Genomic DNA, 25,057 nt, shown 5'->3' with positions numbered 1-25,057 from the left:
TTACAATATTTCTGATGATATTCTCTGTGCTGTACTTTTTCATTTCTTTGACTTATTTTATAACTGGAAGTCTGTAACTCTTAACTCTCTTCATCTGTTTTGCCTATCTCCCACCCACTGCTCCTCTAGCAGCCACAAGTTTGTTCTCTGTATTTAAGTGTGTGTTTGGTTTCATTTTGTTTTTGTTTTTTAGAGGGAGAGAGAGCAAGTGTGCGAGTGGGGGGTGGAGAGGGGGAGGGACGATCTTAAGCAGGCTCCATGCCCAACATAGAGCCCAATTCAGGGCTTGATCTCATGACCCTGAGATCATGACCTGAACTGAAACCGAGAGTCAGACACTTAACCGACTGAGCCACCCAGGCGCCCCTGTTTTGTTTTTTAGATTTCACAATATAAGTGAGATCATTTAGTATATTTCATTTAGCATAATACTCTCTAGGTCCATCCATGTTGTCAAAATGACAAGATTTCATTCTTTTTAATCGCTGAGTAATATTCCATTGTACATAGCACATATGGACACTTGGGTTCCTTCCATACCTTAGCTATTGTAAACAATGCTGCAATAAACATAAGGTTGCATATATCTTTTTAACTTAGTGTTTTGTTTTATTTGGGTAAATATCCAGTAGTAGAATTACTGGATCATATGGTATTTCTATTTTTAATTTTTTGAGGAAACTCCATACCATTTTCCACAATAGCTATACCAGTTTACATTCCTACTGACAGTACATGAAGGTTCCTTAATATCCCTGCCAAAATTTATTATTTCTTGTGTTTTTGATACTAGCCACTCTGACTGGTGTGAGGTCATATCTCACTATGATTTTGATTCGCATTTCCCTGATGATGAGTGATGTTGAGTGTCTTTTCATATGTCTGTTGGCTATCTGTATGTCTTCTTTGAAACCATGTCTATTCAGGTCCTCTGCCCATTTTTCAATTGATTATTATTTTTTTGGTGTTAAGTTGTATAAGTTCTTTATATATTTTGAATACTAACCTCTTATCAGATATATCATTTGCAAATATCTTTTCCTATTCAGTGGGCTGCCTGTTGTTTTATTGATGTTTTTCTTTGCTGTGCAAAAGCTTTTTGAGTTTTGGTATAGTTCCAATAGTTTATTTTTGCTTTTGTTTTTCTTGCCTGAGGAGATATAACCATATGTATGTTGCTAAGACTAATGTCCAAGAGACTACTGCCTATATTTTCTTTGAGGAGTTTTATGGTTTCAGGTCTCATATTTAGGTCTTTAATCCATTTTGAGTTTATTTTTGTGTATGGTATAAGGAAGTGGTACAGTTTTATTCTTTTCCACTTGTCCGGTTTTCCCAACACCATTTATTGAAAAGACCGTCATTTCCTCACTGAATGTTCTTTCCCCCTTTGTCATGGATTAATTGACCATATAAGGGTGGGTTTATTTTTGGGCTCACTATCCTTTTTGTTATTGTTGTTGTTGTTTTGACAGAGAGAAAGACAGCAAGAGAGGGAGCACAAGCAGGGGGAGTGGGAGAGGGAGAAGCAGGCTTCCTGCTGAGCAGGGAGCCCAATGCGAGGCTCAATCCCAGGACCCTGGGATCATGACCTGAGCCAAAGGCAGATGCTTAACGACTGAGCCGCCCAGGCACCCATCACTATCCTATTCTTTTCATCTATGCATCTATTTTTGTGCCAGTACCATACCATTTTGATTACTGTAGCTTTGTAGTATAACTTAAAATCTGGAATTGTGATACCTCCAGTTTTCTTCTTCTTTCTGAAGATTGTTTTTGCTGTTCAAGGGCTTTTGTGGTTCCATACAAATGTTAGGATTATTTGTTCTAATTCTATGAAAAAATGCTATTGGTATTTTGATGGGGACAGCATTGAATCTGTAGATTGCTTTGGGTTGAATGGACATTTTAACAATATTCTTCCAATCCATGATCATGGAGTATCTTTCAATTTGTTTGTATCATCAGTTTCTTTCATCAATGCCTTAGAGTTTTCAGAGTATAGGCCTTTCACCTCCTTCATTAAATTTATTCCTAGGAATTTTATATTTTTGTTCAGTTGTAAATGGGATTTTCTTAGTTTCTCTCTCTGTTACTTTGTTTTTAGTGTGCAGAAATGCAACATATTTCTGTATATTAAATTTGAACCCTGAAACTTTATGGAATTCATTTATTCTGATAGCTCTGTGGTGGAACCTTAAGGCTTTCTATATGAGGTGTCATGTATTCTGCAAATAGGTACAGTTTTACTTCTTATCAATTCAGATGCCTTTTCTTTCTTGATTGCTGCCACAATTAAACATGATTAAACATGTTTAAACATGTTTAATGTTTAATCCTATGTGAGAGTGGACATCCTTGTTATGTTCCTGATCTTAGAAGAAAAGCTTTTTTTCATGATGGAGGATGATGTTAGGTGTGGGTTTTTCATATATGGCTTTTATTATGTTGAGGTATGTTCTCTCTATACTCACTTTGTTGAGAGTTTTTTTTAATCATAAACATTGTTGTATTTTGTCAACTGCTTTTTCTGATATCTATTGAGATAGTCATATGGTTTTTATCCTTCCTCTTGTTAATGTGATGTATCATATTGATTTGTGAATACTGAACCAACCTTGCATTTTGGGAATAAATCCCATTTGATTGTGGTGAAGCACTTAACCTATTGTTGAGTTTGCCTTATTAATGTTTGTTTATCTATGTTCATCAGGGATATTGGCCTTGTAGTTGTTTTTGTTGTTGTTGTTTTGTTTTTTGGTAGTTTTTGTCTGGTTTTGGTCTCATGGGTAATGTTGGCTTCCAAGAATGAATTTGTAAGGTTTTTTTTTTTTTGTTTTTCCCCTCTTCTATTTTTTTGAATAGTTTAAGAAGAATAGATATTAATTCTTTTTTAAATGTTTGGTAGAATTTACCTGTGAAGCCATCTGGTCCTGAACTTTTATTTATTTGGAGTTTTTTGATTACTGATTCAATTTTGTTACTAGTATCTTGTCTGTTCAAATTTTCTATTTCTTCCTGATTCAGTTTTGGAAGATTGTATGTTTCTAGGAATTTAGTTGTTTAATTTGTTGCATATAATTTTTTATAGTATTTTCTTACAATTCTTTGTATTTCTCTGACGGCGTTTGTTCTTCATTCCTGATTTTGAGTGCTCTTTTTCTCTTGATGAATCTGACCAAATGTTTATCAATTTGGTTTATCTATTCAGAGAATCAGCTCTTGGTTTTATTGATCTTTTCTACATTTTTTTTCTCTATTCCATTTATTTCTGCCCTGGTCTTTAGTACTTCCTTTCTTCTAACTGGGCTTTGTTTTTCTCTTTCTAGTTCCTTTAGGTATAAGGTTAGATTAAGATTTTTCTTGTTTCTTGAGATATCCCTATATGAATGTAAACTTCCCTCTTAGAACTGCTTTTGTTGTGTCTCAAAAATTTTAGACCATTGTGTTATTTTCATTTATCTCCATGTATTTTTTTATTTCCTCTTTGATTTGTTAATCCATTGGTTATTTAGTAGCATCTTATTTAGCCTCCATGTGGTTTTGTGTTTTTTTTTTCTCATTTTTTTTTCCCCTGGTAGTTGATTTCTAGTTCCGTACCGTTGTGGTTGGAAAAGATACTTGATATTATTTCAGTGTTCTTAAATATGTTGAGACCTGCTTTGTGGCCTAATATGTGATCTGTCTTGGAGAATGTTCTATGTGCACTTGAAAAGAATGTGTATTCTGCTGTTTGTGGATGGAGTGTTCCATATATATCAGTTAGGTCCATCTGGCTTAATGTGTCACTGAAAGCTACCATTTCCTTGTTGATTTTCTCTCTAGAAGATCCATTGATTTGAGTGGGATGTTAAAATCCCCTAGTCTTACAGCATTACTGTCAATTTCTCCCTTTATGTCTATTAATATTTGCTTTATGTATTTAGGTGCTCCTATGATGGATGTATATTTACAATTGTTATATCTTCTTGTTCAGTTAAGTTTTTATCTTTATATAATGCCCTTCTTTTTCTCGTACTCTACTCTTTGTTTTAAAATCTATTTTGTTTGATATAAATATTGCTACTCTGGCTCCGCCTCCCCAACTTCCATTTGCATGGAGTATCTTTTTCCATCCCTTCACTTTCCATCTGTATGTGTCTTTAGGTCTCAAGTTAGTCTCCTGTAGGCAGTATATAGATGGGTCTTAGTTTTTTTATCCAGTCACCCTTCTTTTGATGATAGCATTTAATCCATTTACATTTAAAGTAATTATTGATATTTTAATTGTTTTCCAATTGTTTTTTGTAGTTCGTCTCTGTTTCTTCTCTACTCTCTTGTTCAATAGTTTTCTTTAGTGTTATGCTTGGCTTTATTTTTGTGTGTGTATCTTTTAATAAAGGTTTTTGATTTGTGGTTACCATTGGGTTCATATGTTACATCCTACATGCACAGCAGTCTATATTAAGTTGACGTTCGCCTAAGTTCAAACACATTGTAAAGGCCTTACATTTTTACTCCGCTTTGACATTTTACATATATGATGTTATATTTTACATATTTTTATCTTGTATATCCTTTGACTAATTTTTGTAGATATAATTGATTTTACTACTTTTGTGTTTTAATCTCTATGCTGACTTTGTGATTAATCTAGTACCTTTACTATATGTTTGCTTTTACTTGTGTATTTTTTTTCCTTTCATAATTTTCTTCTATTTATGTTTTGTATACACTTAAAGGATTCCCTTTAACATTTCTTGCTAGGCCAGTTTAGTGGTGATGAACACTTAACTTTTGTTTGGGAAACTCTATTTGTCCTTCTACTCTGAAGGATAGCTTTGCTGGATAGAGTATTCTTGGTTCTAAGTTTGTTTTTTTGGTTTCCTCCTTTCAGCACTTTGAATACATCATGAAACTCCCTTGTGTTGAGCAATGTTTCTGCTGAAAAATCAGTTGATAGCCTTGTTAGGGTTTCCCTTGCATATAACTTTTTTCTCTTGCTGCTTTTAAGATTCTCTTTTTGTCACCACTTTTTGCCATTTTAATTACTACATATCTTGGTGTGCACCTTTGATTCATCATCTTAGGGGCTCTTTGTGCCTCCTAGATCTGGTTGTCTGTTTTCTTCCCCAGATTAGGCAAGTTTTCAGTTATTATTCCTTCAAATACGTTTTCTGCACCTTCTCTCTTCTCCTGGGATCCCTATAATGCAAATTTTATTATGCTTCATGATGTTAAAGTTTCCTTAACCTATTCTCATTTTTCATTCCTTCTTCCTTTTTGCTGTTTAGCTTGGTGCTTTCCATTACCCTTTCTTCCAGGTTGCTGATACATTCTTCTAACCTGCTGTTGATTCCTTCTAGTGTATTTTTCATTTCAGTTGTATTTTTTTTTTTAGCTCTGACTGGTTCTTTTTATATCTTTCATCTCTTGTTGAAGTTCTCACCGAGTTCATCCATGCTCTCCAGCATATCTCAGTTTCACTTTATTGTGATTCTGTCTTGTTCTTTCATTTAGGACATATTCTTCTGTCTCATCTTCTCTAGTCTCCGTGTTTGTTTCTATTTATTAGGTAGGTCAATTACATCTCTTGGTCTTGAAAGCAGTGGCCTTGTATAGAAGAGGTCCTGTGATGCTCTATAGTGCATCAACAGAACCAGGCCCTCTTGTTGTGGCTGAGCCACATTTGCTCTGGGCATGGTGGGTTGGAGTTGGCTTCAGCCCAGCTGGCTGCAGTAAGCCACGTCAGCTGCTACAGGCACACTGGGCAGGGTTTGCTCCACCTGCTGTTGAGAAACCCAGCTACAGCCACTATGAGCTTGCTGGTGGATGGGGGGTCAGCACTCAGCCTAGCTGTCTGCAATTAGCCTCTGCCCTACCCTACCTGTACCAAAGAGCAGGGCTTGCTTCCTGTGCATCCAGCTAAGACTCCTAGATGCAAGAACTTCAGGCACACTGGTATGTAGGCTTATCTCCTCCCCTTTTCAGGGCAGGAGTCCTTTTGATACTAGCAAAGTAGATGGAGAGTGTCAGAACTGGCTTCTGCAAGTGATGGCTGTCTAGGGTGGGGGAGAACAAGAAAAATGGTGCCCAGCAATACTTTTGTTCCCAGAGAACTCTCTGAAAGATCCCTGCCCCTCCAGCACAAGTTCTAAGATTAGTCAATAAATCTCCTTTATGTGCACCCCAGGTGCTTTGCACATTGCTGTTTCTATGCTATGTCTCAGGCCAATTTATTTAGCATGCTGTCTCTTTAAGGATGGGGACTTTGCCTGTTGCCTTCTGGCTCTCCCAGAATTTAGCCCAGCTGATTTTCAAAGCCAGACATTGTGGGAATGGTCTGCTTAGTGGAGATCCTCAGGGCTAGGGTTACCCATTGTGGGGTCTGATCCCTTCACTCCTCTGTACTTTTGATTTCTCTCCCACTTGTGGTTATTTTCTCTAGGGGTTCACATCTTAACTGAATCTCTGTCCCTCCTATCCTCATCCATGTGGCCTTTTCTCCGTGATGAGTTATGGAATATCTGTTCTGTCAATTTTCAAGTCATTTTCAGTTAGTTGCATAGATATAGTTATTGCCTGGGTATGGCTGTGGAACGAGATGAGCCCAGGGTCCTCCTACTGTGCCATCTTCTCTATCTGCCCTGTTGCTTCTTCATGGGCTTAACATATACAGAACATTCCATCTAGTTCAGTGTTCTTTAAGATCGAGGTTTCCTTGTTGATTTTCTGTCTTGATGATCTGTTAATGTAAAAGGGATATTAAGGTCCCCAAGTATTGCACTGCTATTTCTCCCTTAGGTCTATCAATATTTGTTTTATATATTTAGGTGCTTCTATGTTGGTACATAAATATTTACAAATGTTCTATCCTCTTGCTGGATTGACCCCTGTATGTAATGTCGTACTTTGTCTCTTATTACAGTCTTTGTTTTAAAGGCTATGTTGTCCAAGTATAGCTCTCCCAGCTTTCTTTTGGTTTCCATTTGCATGGAATATCTGCAATTAGTCTTTTTATAAGCAGTGTATAGATGGGTCTTGTTTTGTTGGTGGTGGTGGTATTTAATCCAGCCACACTACATCTTTTGACTGGAGAATTTAGTATTTGTATTTAAAATAATTGTTTAGAGTTATGTACTTACTGCTATTTTGTTAATTGTTTTCTGGCTTTGGTAGTTTCTCTGTTCCTTCTTTGGCTTTCTTCCTTTGTCACTTGATGACCTTGTTTAGTGGTATGTTTAGTGGTATGTTTAGATTCCTTTCTCTTCTCTTGTGTATCTATTTATAGTTTTTGCTATGTTGTTACCTTAAGGCTTACATATAACAACTTATGTCTACAATAGTCTATTGTAAGTTAATATGCTTAAATGCATTCAAAAGCTCTACATATTTATTTTGTCCCCATTTTGTTTTTCTTGTCACATTTGGTTTTTTTAATCTGGTGTAACCCTTAACTAATTATAGTAGTTATTTTTACTAGCTTTATAAGTAATTAATCCACTACCTTTCCTATATATTTATCTTTACCAGTGAGATTTATAGCTTACATGTGTTTTGCCACTAATTAACATCCTTTCTTTTCAGCCTCTCCTTTTGTTTAACATTGACATTTTAATTATGTGTCTTTGTGTGTGTCTCTTTGGGGTCACTTTATTTGGAACTCTCTGGGCTTCCTGGATATTGTTTTCCTTCCCCAGGTTAGGGAAGTTTTTGGACATTATTTTTTCAAGGAAGTTTTCTGTCCCTGTCTTGTCCTTCTGGGTCTCCTATAAATGAGAATGTTAGCCAATAAATGTGGTCTCGTAAGTCCCTTACTTACAGTTTACATTTTTCTTTTTTGCTGCTCTGATAGAGTGAGTTTCTCTGCCCTGTCTTTGGGTTCGCTGATGCTTTCTTCTGCTTCTTCTAGTCTATTGTTGAACTCCTCTGCTGTTACTTTCAGTTCAGTTACTGCATTCTTCAGCTCTGTGACTCTACTTGATATTTATATTTTCTCTTTGTTGATGTTCTCACCGTGTTTATCCATTCTTCTCCCAGTTTGGTGAGCATCTTTATGACCATTACTTTTAACTCTGTGAGGTTACTTACTTATGTCTGGTTCTGTAAGATTCTTTCTGAAGCTTTATCTTGGTCTTTCATTTGGAACATATTCCACTGTTTTGTTTGCTTCACTCTTCTCTGTGTTTCTACAAGCAGCCTGTTTTCATTTTAATAGTTCCCACTTGTTGAGGATGTGCCAAGACAGGTCAGTGTCCCCAGAGAGAGGATCTCCGCACCTAGATTCAGGCTGAGTGGAAGCCAGACCTGGAGGCACCAGCTTTAAAGAATGGACATCTGTATAGTCCTGTGGGACCACAAGCATAAGATCCACTTGCCACCAGAACAGGTGATCTGGAAGTGTCCCCTGGGCAGCAGTCACAGGGCTCCCTTTGTGCATTAATTATCTAACCTCCCTCATCACCACTCCTTAGCCCTTCAGAGTTAGGCTTAAAAATAAATCCTCAGCCATGTCACTAAGTAAAAATGCAAACTGTAGAACAGCATATAGGATGTTATACCATTAACAAATCTGTGTGTGTACACACACACACACTCTTTTTCCATGGGCATATATGTAAATGTATAGAAACAGGCCTGGAAGGAGGCCTTCCAAACTGGTAAGAAAGCTAACCTTTATGGGGGGGACCTAGTCAGGTGACATTTTCACCTTATTTCACTGAGTTGTTTTACAGTGAAAAATATATTAAGTATTCTTAATTTTTAAAATTCACTTAAAGGAAGAAAGTTGGTTGAAGTTAAACTAGCAAATGACAGTAAAAGTTCCTAAAATGGAAATGGATAGAAAATGTAGGGACTATGAGAAATCTATAAATGGGCAATGCCTGGCATTAGGCTTCTTACAAATCAAACAGTGCCTCACACACACACACACCCCCTGTCTGTGGACCTTATCTTACCCGAGCAGCTACTGTCTACAGTGTTAAAAGACTGTTAGAAAATCCATCCTTTCATACATTTAGTTATGGAACAAAAATGGCTTAAAATCGTATGTTTTAAAGTATTTCTTTACCTCCCACTTGTGTTAGGTCGCTCAATTCTTTACTATTTCTCCATAACCCAATTCATAAGGGGGAGGAAGGTACAAACCAAGCCCTGACTGCAAACACACACCTCTGCAGGGAGTCAGTAAGGTATGTTGGAGCCCTCAGCTGTTCAGGGTAGCACACAAGCTAAAGCCATTCACGTCCAGTTTTAGAGGACATATTTCTCTCCACTGCCCCCCCCCCCACACACACACACACATTTTTTTACAGTTTACTGGCGGGCTGCTTGGTTATATATACTAGTAAGGATTTGACAGAATGGAGCCAGAATTTAAGTTCAAATCCCAGCTCCTCTATTTCCCAGGAGTGTGACCTCGGGTAAGTTCTTAAACTTCTCTTGCCCTTAATGCTCCCTATCTGAAATGGGGACCTCCCTTGTAGGGTTGAACTAGTACACTACAGCCCTCTGTAGAGTGCCTGGCCTACAGGTAAGCACTTAAATGAAGATAGCTATTATTTGAATTGAATAAGGTTCCAGCTATTATTTGAATTGAATAAGGTTCCAGCTCTAAGAACTTAAATGATTATTCAAGATAATCTCCTTTGGGCGCCTGGGTGGCTCAGTTGGTTGGGCGACTGCCTTCGGCTCAGGTCATGATCCTGGAGTCCCTGGATCGAGTCCCGCATCGGGCTCCCTGCTCGGCAGGGAGTCTGCTTCTCCCTCTGACCCTCCTCCCTCTCATGCTCTCTGTATCTCATTCTCTCTGTCTCAAATAAATAAATAAAATCTTTAAAAAAAAAAAAAAAAAAAAAAAGATAATCTCCTTTGATGATGTGCTACACAGCATGTTAATAAATGGAGGCTTGTGCTGCTAAGTAGGCAGATGGCCATATATTCTGAGGGCAAAGCTGGTTTCCTGGAATAAGCTGGGTACACTGTCAACATCGGGCCACCCCCTCACTAAGATGTAGGGAATCTTGAAACCTCAGAAAAATCAGGGTCCCTTCAGTAGGGATCTTATTCTCATGGGCATTAGTTTTTCAGGGAATTCTAGGATTTAATACACCCATAGGTGAGAGCCATCATATAGTATCATTCTCCGTGGCATGAGAGAGCTACAGCAATAAAAAAGTGAAACGTTCTGTGTAAATTTTTTTAAAGTGAACTTGGATTTTAATAGCTCTTTGCAACAACTTGTGAGAAATAGTGGAGCTATAGGGGGAAGAAGTCCTCTTCCTTATATATTTTGGCAGAGGAGGGGTGGGTGCTCAATGAAACAACCCAAAGTACCTTCCTGCCCCGCCCCCCCAAGTACCTGGGCTGTGGGAGGAGTAAGGATGAGCTATCCTTTAGCCAACAGCAGCTAACCCAAGTCCATGGGTTTGTGTTGCAGGCATCATGTACCGCAAGTCGTGTGCATCATCGGCAGCCTGCCTCATCGCCTCGGCCGGGTACCAATCCTTCTGCTCCCCTGGGAAACTGAACTCAGTGTGCATCAGCTGCTGTAACACCCCTCTTTGCAACGGGCCCCGGCCCAAGAAACGGAGCAGTTCTGCCTTGGCCCTTCGGCCTGGGCTCCGCACCACCATCCTGCTCCTCCAGTTAGCCCTCCTCTTGGCTCACTGCTGAAGTTGAAGGAGATGATGCTCACCCTTCCTGCGTCGTTCTTCCGGCCCTTCACTCCCTCTGCTCCCCAAGCTTCTCCTGGGTGTCCTTTTATTCTGGGTGGGGAGGGGAGTGTGTCCTCTTTCTTTCAGTTCCTTTGCCAATGCAAGAGCTCAGTGTAAAACATTTTTTGTAAGCTCTGAATAAATTCAGTCTGAATTTTCAGTGTGTACTTAAAGGAAGGGGTGAGCAAAAGTCTCTCCCCAGAGTCAAGGTCCGGGTGGCAGAATCCACCCTTAGAAGGCGCATAGGTGGGCATCCATTTTTTTCCAGGGCCCCTAGCTTCCACACCTGTCCCTCATAGGGGCAGTTTGTCACCGCTGTGTCTTTGGGGGGGGGGGGGGGCAGCCGGATACTTGACATTCACACTTCATGCTCCTGTAAACCATTCCCTGCGGCAGAGGTGGGTGGTTTCATCTCTGAGTTGAGCTCTAGTGACTCGAGACTCCATTGCTGGGTCTTAGACTCAGGTCTGGCCTTGCTCTGGAAAGTGCTCGAGAAAACCTTGTCAGTTCTTGCCGAGGAACGGGAAGCCATGAAGATCAGGGGGCGGCGCGCCGAGCGGGTGCTGGCAGCAGCGGAGGTGACGTGGGTGCCCAGGTGCTTGCTGTGGTTGGCGTGGGGCAGCGTCAGGTGGCAGCGGAGCACCTGGCAGAACACCTTGCGGAACTGCTGCGAGGACACGTTGTACAGGAGCGGATTGATGACGGAGCTCAGGTAGAAGAAGGTGTAGGAGAAGGGGAGGAGGATCATGTACGCCCGGAAGTAGGTCTTGGGCCAGTCGTGCTTGGGTTTGGCCGCCGCCATAATCCTCCGCACCTGGTTAGGCATCCAGCAGACAGCCAAGGTCACGACAATCAGCCCTGAGCAGGCAAGAGGAGAGACAAACAGCATGAGAACAATAATGCAAGAAACTAAATATTGAGCTCCCCAGTTCTGTGCTTACTGGCCAGGAAATGGTACCAATTTTTCCATGTTGTGCTTGACAGCCTCTCTTGCTGCTAGCAAAAAGGAATTTCACAGTGTTTTAAGGCCAGGGAAGTGGACTATGTTAAAGACCATTAAATGCTTTAGACAATTGTTTGCACCTGTTGTTAGCTTTTAATTAAAAAAAAGTTTTCATTGTTGGGTAACCAGGAAGCATATTAGAGTCTGGTAATCTAGTTTTGTCTTTTTGTTTTAAGGAAATAGATGTATACACTCTGTAAAAGCAGGTAAAACAATATTTGTATTTTAAAGAATGTCCACATAAAGACCCAGTGATATTTTCAAGACAAATGGAAATGGTGTCCCTTGTCACAAGAAGCACATTTAGTCACACTGACGATTGTGAATTCATTTTCAAGGGACAAAAAGTCGGGAAGAGCCAGTCACTGAGAATGTTTCTTGGACATGTATTTACTAGGTGTGTACACCCATAATTCTAATACTTGTTTCTGCAACAGCACTTCTGTTCATTTTCAAATATTTTTAGCTGTATCATCTCTTCCACCTTCATGGTGGGGAAAAGACAGTCACCCTCACATAATGGAAAATATAAAACTTCAAGTTTAGCCAGGAGCATGCTCATTGCCTTGTGGCACTGAGCTATACAGCAGCCTCCAAAACGATCAGGCCCTGGAGGGACACCGCTCTGACCCATAAGCGGATCACAAGTGGACTGAATGGACATGTTTGCGTTCCCACGTATTTGCATTTCAACTTACACACTCATCTCTGTTTCTATGACCTCTGACAGAGGAAAGGAACATTTACCTGCAGTGACCAAAAAACACACACATTCCAAAAAAAGGAAGATCAAGAATCTACAGAGCATTTGCTCTCTTCGCTCTGGAGCCCCAAGACACCAGAATGTAAGTTCCTGTGTGGGGAGCTGGTATCTTAAAGCTGTGCTTTGAATTTTTAGAAATGCTTTCTCCGTCTCCTAAATCTGATTATCACAGTAAGGAAGATTCATTCACATTTTGAAACTTTGTATTTTCTAGGAAACCACAGGGAAGCGATGGTTGGCAATAATCCCTGTCTGCCTCTGATCCATGATAAACATTTCATTCATAAATGCTCCAGGAAAACCAGCCCCGTTTGCACCTCCGGGGTTGGCCCTCTCACACACACTCACCTGAGCATGCCTTACCTGGTGACTGAGTGGCCCTAGGTATGTTCTTTACCACTGCAATAGCCCAGTTCCCCCAACAAATCCTCTACAAATCCCGGCTGTCAGCAAAGGCAGCCCTGGAAGCTCCTCTCCCTTGATAATTTCCAAGGGTTTCTCTTGTCAAACCTCAGCCCAAGCTTAAAACACACATCAATTTGCTTATTTCTTTCCTTTGAGTTTGCTTCCCTGAGAACATTCGGTGAATCTAAAAATAAAATGAGCAAAGTAACATTGATCTGATGAAAAGGCCAAAAAAATCACCTTAAGTCAAGAGTATCGTCTGAATCACCTAGTTAAAGCTGGTGGTTGGAAAGAAAAATCAACATTTCTCTGTGCTTAAAAAAAAAATACTTGCATAGGAAATCAGGAGCCTTTTTCCCACCGCTTCGAGAAGCACGGACCCTTCCAGCCACATGTGCTGTTCCAAGTGGGTCCATAAGTGATTTCTCCTTGTTTTTATCAGAAGCAGTTCTGACTGGAAGGTTCATCTCATTAACTGAAAGAACTAGGAAGCTTCTCCTACCTAGGGAAGCTACATGTCTTCATCAAGGCTTAAGTTCTTTTCTCTCCTCTGCCACTGCATTTCAGACAAGTACAACCATCTTCATCTGAAGACTTAGTTCCCAGAACAAGGAAATCGAGCACAGGGTTTCAGATGTGTGCTCTGCTACACTGTGGGCGGTGGTCCTTCAGGCAGCAAGAATCTAGGAAGGCGATGAGAACCTACTTGTACTTACTCGGGTTGAACATAGCACAGCTTTTCAAGCCCCTGGAAGAAAAGCAGTGAGAAAAGGGGCCGGGTTTGAGGGGGGCAAGTTACAAAGTTGTTGTTCTTCTGTCCTGGCTTTGGCCCTGTTCTACTGAGCTCCCGGTTGCATGACCCTTCTTGTTACCTTCACCCCCTTTGCTGGTATCAGTTGTCCTTGACTGACCTTCCCATCAAAAGCAGCAGTTCAGTAAAAAGCACGACCAAGTATCTTAGGGATGAGGCAAGGGACATGAGCAAAGAGTTGTGGACTGATTTGCAGTTTTAGTCAGGAGAAAATTTTGGCTCTGAAATCCAAGTGAGCTAGAGTCAATAAGTGGGAGGTGCCTTATTCTGAACAAGTTGCCAAAAATAGGGAACCAGACCCAAGATTCTCCAGTGATAAGGAAAGGGGAAATCTTGGCTTTCTGGGTGTACAGTAGCAAGGTAGGATAGCAAATACAAACTTGGAGAACAAGAGAGACAAGGAGCTGAGTTAGAAATCCACAGGGATTAAGTAAAGATGAGGCATCAGAGGGGCGCCTGGGTGGCTCAGTCAGTTAAGCATCTTCCTGCGGCTCAGGTCATGATCCTGGGGTTCTGGGGTGGAGCCCCAAGTCGGGCTCCCTGCTCAGATGGGAGTCTGCTTCTTCCCCTCCCTCTGCCCCTCCCCCTGCTAATGCATTCGTGCTCTCAGAATCTAAAAAAAAAAAAGTAGGCATCAGAAAAATCTTGACCTATAACCAAGAATAATGTAAACTATTGAGTCTTCCCTATGTCATTCTCTGTGCTAAGCACTCTGTGCTTCTTTCCTATGCATTTGTCACTTCTGAAAATAACCTGGTGAGATCAAAGCTGTTACTATCTTCATTTTACAGAGGAGGAAGTTGAGTCTCAGGTTAGTTGCCCACATCCTGCACCTAGGACACATGCTTGCCAGACTCCAAAATCCTTTATACATTTACTATTTTTTCTGAAAGACACATGATTTCTCATTTTCTTCTGTTTGAAAAATACAGGAAACACAAGTAAACATGAGCCATAATTCCACCCTGGGAAGTGGATATAAAGTAGCACTGACTACTAGAAATATAAGCCACCCAGGTGGCTTTAAATCTTGAATAGTCACATTCAAAAAGTAGAAAAACAGGGTATCAATTTTAATGTTTCTTAACTGAATCTACCCCAAATATTATCTCGCATGCAATGTCAACATGCAATCAATCTAAAATTGAGAGCTTTCACATTTTTTTCATACTTCGAGGCTTTTATTCTTACAATATATGTCAGTTGGTTACCAACCACACCTGGCTAGTGTCTGTAGCACAAGTTCAAGTACCCCTCCCCAAAGGACCTCTGATTGTCTCCTCCTCCCATTCTCCCACCTGCCCCTTCCCAGCCACATACCTGGAGAGTCCTGTCCGACCAAGGAACCCCCACCCTGCCTGTGTTTTTCTTCCTAAGATTCTGATGTGATTATCATATGGTTTCACTCATATGTGGAATATAAGGAATAGGGCAGAGGACCACAGGGGAAGGGAGGGAAAGCTGAGTGGGAAGAAATCTGAGAGGGAGACAAACCATGAGAGACTCTGGACTCCGGGAAACAAACTGAGGGTTACAGAGGGGAGGGGGTGGGGGGAGGGGGTAACGGGGTGATGGGTGTTGAGGAGGGCATGTGATGTGATGAGCACTGGGTGTTACACGCAACTAATGAATCGTTGAACATCAAAAACTAATGAGGTACTATATGTTGGCTAACTGAACATAAAAAAATTAAATTAAAAAAATAAATTCTGATGCAGTCAAGTTGACCCTGATCACATATCTGAGTATGCATTCTCAGCCTAGGGTAGAGCAGGTCTAGCCCATCTTTTCAGACGAAAAGCCTTCCGTCTGAGGGGACTACCAGTTACTACAGCCTAAATAAGTCTCACAGTACAAAATGATATTTTGCTTTTCTCATTCTAAACCTTGCCTAGGCATTTTGGAATAACAGATTGTGCCGAATACCTGGCAGGGCTGTTGGAATACACTTCTCCCACCACAACTAGAGATGGGGGGAAAATGGTTTGTGTCTTCCTTCTGTGCTTTGAGAGAGAATTTTGTTCTAGGAAAATGCAGCATTAGGCGTACAAGTACCCCTATTGTTGGAATGTGAAGTGTGCATCCATGGGGCATGTAATAGACGTCAGCCTCTGGTGGGAAGCTGGGGGTGGGGGGGGGAACCCAACCGGCCCCCTTATAAAATTTGTCATTTTACAATGACCGGTAATTGCTCACTTTTACATTTGAAAAAAAATGCATTATTTTAGAGGACATTGAGAATAACGATTATGTCCAAAGATAACTTTTTATTGGGCTGTTTTTAACTGGTCCAGCTCTTGTCCTAGGCTACTGTAGCTGAGACGAAGCTTTAAAATCTTATTCAGGCCTTAATAGAGTTTAATAAAGATTTGATTAAATTTATGTTTGGCTGCAATCAGTTTGGACTTACATTTGGAAAAATCTATAATGCTTTGGTCTGTATGGTATCATGTGTAGCCCGCGCCGTTAAATAACTTTACTGTGAGCTTGAATGAAGATCAGTGAACTGAACCCAGTCACGTTAAGAAGGTAAACTATTTTAACTGCATTATTGATAGATTTGTACTATATTCCAGACAGCCTTGTGCTCTGGGTTAAGAAATACCCTCACAGCTTATCTGTTTTTCCACATAAAGTACTTCCATTTTTCCTCCTTGATCACTACCCTAAAATGACAGTCGCCATTAGACGAGGACACAGATTTATTCTCGGTGGAGTAATGTTGTTTAAAAAACAGAAATAATACCGATGTCCAACAACATCTCACAAGAAAGGCTGACATTTCAACAGCATCTGAGTCAGCCTGCCTGGTTTAATCTGTGGAAGACGAGAAATTATACCACCTGGGACATGGCGACGTTCATGCAACTGACTCTGGGCTCTCTTTTCTCCCCTCTAGTCTTTCAAGTGAAGGTAGCTCTTCATGCGCTCCCCGGAATTCATCTTAGAGTCCCCAAAGAATGGCAAAGCAGGTCTCCCTTTGGAGACCAGGTGCAGAACCCCTTTGTCTCACAAATGATGGAACTGAGGCTAAGTGATTCACCCAAGATCTCCAAGGCACGGTGGCAGCAGTCCCCCTACTTTGCCTTACTGCTCAGAACATGGGCTTCTACCCGAGACTCACGAGCAAGCCTATCATCCTAGTTAATTGTAGTTTTCTGTGCTCCAGTTTTAGGCTCAAATGCTGACCATCCACAGCATGGAATGCAATGCGAGGCAAGTCAGTCTCAGATCCAGCTAAAGTCAGCACCACACCTGTTCTGTACACGGTCTGGATTCAGTTTTAGAACCAGGCTCCTCAAAAAAATAGGCACACAACAAAGCCCTGGAGCACATGTGCCCCCCCCCCCGCCCCCGCCCCAAAGGAAGGTGAAATGCAGCCACAGGGAGCTGGAGCATGTTTGGAAAACAAGATATGAATCCAGGTCATGACCTGGTGACCCAGCTGATAAGGACTCCATCTATCCATCTTGTAAGGATGTTTGATGGACAGACTCCGTCTGTCCATCTTACATAGGTACCTGCTAGAAAAGAATACTTAGTCTGTACTCAGCCGAAAAGATCTGGAAATTACATCTTTCTCCAGCAAACGTAGTTTGTGTGATTTTAAAGGAATCCCACAGATTTGCTTTTCCACCTGGCATTGGGAATTCCATTTACTGAATCGTTGACGCCTCGGGGGCATAATGATTTCAGTTCTCTGTGGTGAGCACAGCTAACCTCTTCCTGCCCAGAGAGTCAAGTTCTCTCTAACCCAACCTCAGTGAATAGGAGTTAGGTATCTCCCCTACCACTACCCCCAACCAATTTAGGTTCTCTGGACTTTACTCACCCAGCAACCATCTCCTGATTGGCCGAGGTCTATGACAGACCCTGTCCTAGTCACTAATGATAAAAAGCTGAGAAGGGCGAGGCAGGCACAGCCGGGTGACTGCTAGCAAAGGGCCATGAGAGCCATCTGGCCACAGTTTTATGGCAGCCAAGAGCTGGTTGACCCTCCCATTGGGGGTGAATGCTCAGAAAATTAAAGGAGAGCAAGAGTTAGCCTGGAAAAGGGCACCCAGGCAAAGACACAGCATGAGCAGGGGATAGGGGAATCCAATAGCAGCTCATTCTAAGAGCTGCCAGCCTCAGTACGGCCGGGGCCAGAACCAAAACGAAGGGGTGGGTGGAGACAGTGGGAAATGAGGCCCATTAGAGAACACTCCATCAGGTTTTGTGGACAATAAATTAACCAGCATATAGTAGGGTGAGGAACAGCTGCTTGTCAAGTGACATTTAAATATCAATTGTCAGTGGAAAGTAAGCATATGGTTAGTTGAATGAAAAGCCAGAAAAAGACAAATACATCCAATAAAAGGTTTTAGCACTTTCTCAATTTATATCTTTGTGTTTGCCAATCTGCTTCTGCCAGCCAGTTGAGACATTGATCTCCCTGACTTTGCCCCGTCCAAGGAGCCCAAATCAGCACTAACCTTGGTTCGGTCTCTAATCTCTGAGACAGTGGTTCTCAAAGCAGGGTTCCTGGAACAGGGGCATCAGCACCTCTCAGGCACTTGTTAGAAATACCCATTTTAGGCCCCAACCCAGACCTACTGAGGCAGAGACACTGGGAGCAGAGCCCAGCAGTCTGGAATTACCAAGCCCACCCGTTGATTCTGATGCTTACTCAAATTTGAGAACTAGTCTAAGACAAGCTCAAGTTGAGGGGGAGCCTGCATCATCAGGCATTTGTGGCCCTGTCACTGTCACATTGGTCACATTTTGAAGGGTCCCATTTGCCTGAGTGACTGCAGATGGAGCTGACAGTAACTGAGAACCCCTCTCTCATTCCTGAGCACTGCCCTTGCCTTGGTCCTATCCCCTCCCTTTATTTTCTCTCTCTGCTCTTTCTCCTTTCTCCCCTCCAACTCTTCCCAAGGTCCCCATAAACGGGCTGTAGACAGCCCTTGCTTAGGCTGCCCACACACGCACCTTTCTCCCTCTCTGTGACTTTCTTGGCTGTCTTTGAGAAGGTGACTGCATCAGGAGCAGGCAAGCTCCTCACAGCTAACGGGTGCCTTCCTGGAAGGGTGGTCACCACGCATTGCCAGGTTTGCCCAAGGAAAGCAGAGAGGGTTTGGAAGCAACGCAGGTGGGATGTGAGGGACCCGGATGTTGGCCGAGCACTGGACACACCCCCACTGAGATCCCGCTCCACGTCCCGTGTTCTCGGACCCTGCCAGGGCGTGCCTGGATACCCTGAGCTCACTTCTCCAGTGACCCATGGGCTTGGTGACTTTGGTATAAACCCATCTGCCTTCTTGTCCTCTTTCCCATTGAGAAATGTTGTTTAGGAGAAGACAGAAGAGCAGGGGGAATTTGTTTTCAGAGCAGGACACAGGCCACAACTTTAAAATGATGTAAAGGCCACACATGGCCGCTTCTGTCCACGAAGATGGATGGTTTGATGTCCCGTCTTTGTCCCAGCTATTTGATGGAGCCTAGGATAGGACTCTGCACCCCGTGTGGCTCCATCCACCATGTTGAGGCCAGAGACCCAGATTCCAAAACGGCCTGCAATTTGCCAAGCATTACATCCATCACATTCTGCTCTACAAACTTCAGGACAAGAGGACCAACTATAAATCGCTATACTTGCAAATATATATTTCTAAAACAACCCCTCCTGTCTGGGAGCTGTAGGACAGCCACATGCACTCAGAGTAAGTAGCATTTAGGATCAGCGTTATGGTTTAGTGCCTCTGTTCCTCTCTGAATACATGCTAAATGATTAACTGCAATCCACTGAATAAATATTTTTCTATATGGATCTCAACTGTACGCAGCTGTGTGGCTTTCTATGCAGTCTGTCCTGAATCCACGGATAGTTAGGTCCCCATGTGTGGTACAGCTACAAAGCCCAAAGGTGTTCCTCAGCAAGAAACGCTTCCTCCCTCGAAACACCCAGCACAGGATGGGTTGTGATAACGAGGGCCACGATGCCCTCTAAGCCTACCGGGGGTAGCTGCTGACTGTAGGATGGCCAGGGCCCCCTCCAGGGGACCAACTCATCCCACCCTCCCCCCCGACCATGCCACATACAAACACTCATCACTTTTTATGGCTGAAAGCCTGCAGTTTTAATGGAATTTAGTTTCTTGCAAATGGTAGAGAATCAAAGCCTCAGAACGACAGCACTGGAAAAACAAACCAAAAAAGCAAAACAAACAAAACAAAACAAAAAAACAACAGAAGAGCTGAGTCTACTGGTAAACCAGGAGAATCCCCAGAGAAGTGGGATGAGGAGCCCAAATTTACACAGCCCAGGAGTCCCAACACAGGGCCTCCCTGTCTGGTGGTGTCTGCACTGGCCATGAGCTCCCCTCAGAACCCAGGGAAACCATGCAAACCTTGGATAAAGCCACACTCAGCCAGGTGCTCAGCAGAGGCAACATGGGCATTCTGGGAGTGTGGAGACAAGTGGATGTGCCTGCAGATCTCCCCCCGCCTCTTTCTTTCCAAGGTCCCTGCTTGTGCCCTCTCTGTGCAGCAAGACAGAGACCCTGGGTGAACCGATGCTGAGTGCCTATGACTGAGGCAGGCCAGGCGCAGGTTGGGTGAGCACCCCTCAGTCTGTCCTCCTAAGACTTCCAAGACTCTGCACATGTCTGGACCCAGACCACATCTTTCTGCCTTCTGTTCTTCCTTCTCTTCGGTCCCTTCCTCCCACCCCTCTCCTCCTGACTGCCCATGCTTTGCCCAGTTCTTATTCTACAAGTTTCTGCGGTCACTGCCTCCGGGAAGCCTTCCTGACTCCACAAAGCTATAAATCAAGTTTCCTACTACAAGTTCACTAGCACCTTTTACTCCTGTCCCTGTCATCCTAACACTGCAGCATCAGCTAGACCGTAAACTCCATGGGAGCAGGATGTTTCATATTCACAGCTGTAGCCTCGACACACGACAGAAAACCCTCCCATAGCTGATTGCTCTGTCAGCATTTGTGGGAGGTAGGGAGGGTGCTGGAGGTTCCAGGCGAGGGCTGAGCAAAAGGGCACTTAAAACTTGAATTCATCTAGGGCGCCTGGGTGGCTCAGTCGGTTAAGTGTTTGCATTCAGCTCAGGTCATGATCCCAGGGTCCTGGGATCGAGCCCCATGGCGGGCTCCTAGTTCAGGAGGGAGCCTGCTTCTCCCACTGCCTCTGCTGCTCCCCCTGCTTGTGGGCACTCACGTTGTCAAATAAACTTAAAAAATCTTTAAAACTGGAATTCATCTAATGTATACAGAATCAATATGAAGTTAGCTTCCCTGTCCAGAGGGTTCCATACTAACCCTCCTGACACGGAGCTTAGAGCCTGCATGATTTCCATCCCTCATCCTGAGGGAAAGGGAAGGAGACAGCGAGAATTTCAAGAAAGAATCACCCTTTCATTCAAGCAAGACAAGAACCCCCAAGCCCAAGAAAGAGGTCTAGACAGGGGTTGAAAAGTCTTGATTCTGACAAATGCCTTCAGGAGACTACAGTTTTAGCGTCCCACCCCGCTGTGCTACTAGCCAATCCCTGGATTATCTACACTAAAAACAGTTTCTCATCCTGTTTCTCTGCAAGATGGCCTGATGGATATAAGCAGCATACGGTGAGGGTCAGCAGGTAAAACAGGATATGTAAGAGCCACATTTACCAGAGAGACAAGTTGGAGGAGAGTCATTTGTTCCCAAATAATGTGATAAATCATGGCCCCCATGAAGATGCCACAAGTCTTTGTCAGAGAGGCTGCAGGCCAAGACTCAAAGTATAAGGGCTGAAGTCAGCAGCCAAAGTGGCGACTTAGAGATGAAGAGGAAGCACCCAGAAGAGCATTTGGTGAAGGTTGGGGGAGACTATTTCTAGGTTACCTGCCGGGTGGCCCCAGGAGAATGCAATCCTGCAATTATAACCCTCAATTTCCATCTGGGCACAACTTGGCCATAGAGGCAGAGGATGTGGTAAGAGAACATGAGGAAGGCTAGATTACCTCCCTTCCTGCTCTATGCCTATCACAGATGTTCCGATAGTGTATTTCCTGGCCCCTCTGGCTTTGCCTCCATCTGACCTAGGCAACTCCACCCACCAAGAGACGCTCAGCTTTACTCTTCCAAGCTTATCTTATAATAGCTTGCTATTATAAGGATAAGAAAGCTAACAAGAGCTGCTGGGATGAAGAAACGTGGTAATAAAGTACTCAAGACAGTGCCTGCTGCCAGCCAAGGGCTCTTCATAGTTATGGCCATTAGTACCTTCATCATCACCTCTACCTCCATCACCCTCTCTGCCACCACCATCTCCATCACTTCCTCTACCCATCATCACCATCCCCCATGCCCCATCACCCTCTCTGCTACCACTTCCACCATCATCACCATCTCCATCACCTCCTCTACCCTCTCCTCCTCCATCACAACTATTATCATTTCCAATGTCAGCGTCTTCATCCCCTCCTCTACATTATCACAATCACCCCCACCCCATCACCGTCTCTGCCACCAGTTCCACCATCATCACCGTCTCCATCACCTCCTCTACTGCCAGACATCCTCATTACCACCAACATAGCTCCCAGAGGTCAGAGATCTTGGGGAAGGCTGACTAGAACCACCAGATATCAGACGCCTTCTAATCCTAAATTCACAAAGCCCAGAATGATTCCATGACTTGAGCAGAGTTATCCTGCTCATCATTAGCAGAGAGATGACCAGGACTTAAGTCTCCTCATTTCCAGGTCAGTTTTTTCCACTCCCTGGGTTTAGAGCTTCTGCCACTCTGTTCTAAGTCTCTGAACTCTTTATCCTTCCCCAATACACATAGGGATACTTAGGGTTTCAAGAAGAGAGGCAAGGAGTAGAGACTGACACAAGGCCAGATTACAAGGAGGAGGACAAATTCCAAATCCCAGGAAGACAGGAGCCCTGAGCCCCTCCCTAGCTCGCTGTCCCCACACAAATCCTCTCCAGGAAGAATGACAAGGGGCAGGGAGGCTCCATGACTGTCTGATCATCTGGTCACTTAGGCTAAGAATCTTTGCTTCTTTCCTCCATCCTCAATTCCACCCTCAAGCACACATCGCTCCCCCCAACCACATCCAATGCCCCATGGCCGCGTGACCTCCAGCTGAGCTCCAGGACAGTGGAGGGGGTGAGCGCTGGGATTTTTTGTCAGACTGACCTGGGTTTAAATTTCAGCCCTGAAATGGCTAAAATAATAGTATCCACCTCATGGAGTGACTGTGAGAAAAGGAAATACACTCACGTGGAGGACTGAGCCCAGCAGCGGTGCATGAATGGCAGCTCATACTACTTGTTACACAATCCCATCAGCTGCTCCAGGGTGGAGATCATCCCAGCTACAATTAATATAATGCATGTATATTTCAGACACTCTTCTTAACACTTAACCTACACTTGCTCATTTAAACCTTACAATAAGCCCCACAAAATGGCCACAACTTCACGTTATTGCTATTATGTAGATAAGAAAGTTGAGGTATGGGTAGGTTACATTTCCTGCCCAGAATCCCACAGTTGGCCAGGACAGGCCAGAAGTTAGACCCAGGCTGCCTGGTCCAGAGCTGGTGCGCTGGACCACACTGCTCCTGCAGGCCACCCTCAGTGGCAGAGCCCCTCAGGGGGATCAGAGATCAAATGTTTTCCGAGTCCCAAACTCAAATGAAGGTATTTCAATTCAAACGGCCACAAGTTCAGAAATAAATTTGTTTCTATGGCTGTCTCAGAATTTTAGTTGTCAAAAAGTAAACACTTCCCCCTAACATATCTCTCTAGTAAGGCAAGGTATCATCTTGAAAGGACCTTTTTACCTTTAAGGTGAACACAGTGAAGTTTCCTGTTATGAAGAGAAAAGCTTGGTGGAATTCAAAGAAACCAACTAGCTTTGAATAGGAGTCTGGCAGGCTAGAATAGAGAAGGTCTGCTTTTCATTGCATTTATGTTATGGAAAGCAAGCACCTCTACCCCACCCCCACTCCTATGCATACCAAGAGTTCTCAAGAAGGATCCTTTCCTATAAGAATTCATTTAAATTCAGAGTTAAAGACTACTCTCACCCATCATAGGCTGGCTCTTCCCCTCCTCATAAATGCAATCTAAAATTTGGTTTCAAAGTAAATTAGAAAATAAGTTCAGCTCCCCATTATCTGCTCCTATCATGTAAGTTAGCAATGAAATTCTGGGAACAATCTACAGCAAAATGCCAGGACAGGAGGCAAAAAAAAAAAAAAAAAAAATGGAATCAGCTGATGGGAGAGATACCAAAAGAGGTTCAGGAAGGAGCCAGGCTCATACCGTGTTTTTTTTAGAGCTGAGGGTTCTCAACTGAAATCAGTGAAGCTCTTGGGGAAGTTGAGGAGATGGTATCAGGCTTCTAAGATAGGGTTTTGTATCAAGAAGGATCAGATAAGGATGCCTTCCTGTTAATGATTTGAAAATGAAATTATTGTTGCATGGCAGGATAAGAATAAATCCCTCCTGGTAGATTTTTTTTCTTTTCATAGGTCCAAAAAAACTTCGAGGAAATAGCCTTGCAGATTTGGAAACATGAAGCGTGAGCTCTCCTATCCAAGTGTAGCAGTATCTGTCAAAGAGGCACAGTATTCTACACCCTAAATCCAGTGCAGCCCAACAATAACAATATCCTGCTTTCGTGTTTAAAGCTAGTCCTTATCTGTTATCTCACTTGTCTCCTCCCCCTGACCACCAAATGGCAGAGCACCTCCAGGCCCTGTCCCCAGCTCTCTTCTACCTTTCTACCTTCTCACTCTCTCTCCTGGGGCACCTCCTCCATGTCTCCACTCTGAAATACCATCTCTAAGGATATGCAATCCCAAGCCAATGTTACCAGCCTCAGGAGACATCCATAGCCAGATCCCTACAGCCAAATGCCTACTCAACATCACGGCTTGGAGAGCTCATCGGCACCTATAATGAGACACATCCAAACTGACTTAATGACCAGCCATCCATCCAAACCTGCCCTCCCTCCACTGCTCCCAACTTCAATCAACTCTAGTACCACTCACCAAGTTTTTCCAGCTAGAAACATGCAAGTCACCCTGCTCTACTTCCTCCTCCTCATTCCCATACTCAGTAAATTCCTAAGCCTGTCAGCTATACCTCCAAAATCTGTCCCTTTCTCCCCATCCCACTTTGAGACCCCTAATAGGGGCTGCCATTTTCTCCTGCCTGGACTAGCTCCCTAACTGGTCTTGTTCAAAATCACTTCTGCCCAAGACACTCTCCACACAAGCCACTCTTGCCACTCAGATTGTGATCCATGGCATCCCCTGAAGGCTTACTAAGAATGCAGAATCTCCGGCCCCAGCACAGACCTGCTGATCAGAATCTG

General features: G+C 43.1%; 2 protein-coding genes across 2 annotated transcripts in view; one reads left to right on the top strand and one right to left on the bottom strand.

Moving 5' to 3' along the window:
• LYPD1 (LY6/PLAUR domain containing 1) overlaps window positions 1-10,841 on the top strand; it is a 43,052-nt gene extending 32,211 nt beyond the window's left edge. The window contains exon 3 of the mRNA XM_021695883.2: window positions 10,421-10,841. Within this exon, the coding sequence (XP_021551558.1) occupies window positions 10,421-10,656 (236 nt within the window). The 3' untranslated portion in view covers window positions 10,657-10,841. The remainder of the gene's footprint in view (window positions 1-10,420) is intronic.
• A 214-nt stretch (window positions 10,842-11,055) lies between these two features.
• Window positions 11,056-25,057, bottom strand: part of GPR39 (G protein-coupled receptor 39) — a 191,410-nt gene continuing 177,408 nt past the window's right edge. Inside the window, exon 2 of the mRNA XM_021695882.1 lies at window positions 11,056-11,555. Within this exon, the coding sequence (XP_021551557.1) occupies window positions 11,056-11,555 (500 nt within the window). The remainder of the gene's footprint in view (window positions 11,556-25,057) is intronic.

This window comes from Neomonachus schauinslandi, chromosome 3 (genome assembly GCF_002201575.2).
Source record: "Neomonachus schauinslandi chromosome 3, ASM220157v2, whole genome shotgun sequence".
NCBI lineage: Eukaryota > Metazoa > Chordata > Mammalia > Carnivora > Phocidae > Neomonachus > Neomonachus schauinslandi.
Note: the sequence above shows the minus strand (reverse complement) of the source record. Positions and strands in the feature narration are given on the sequence as shown.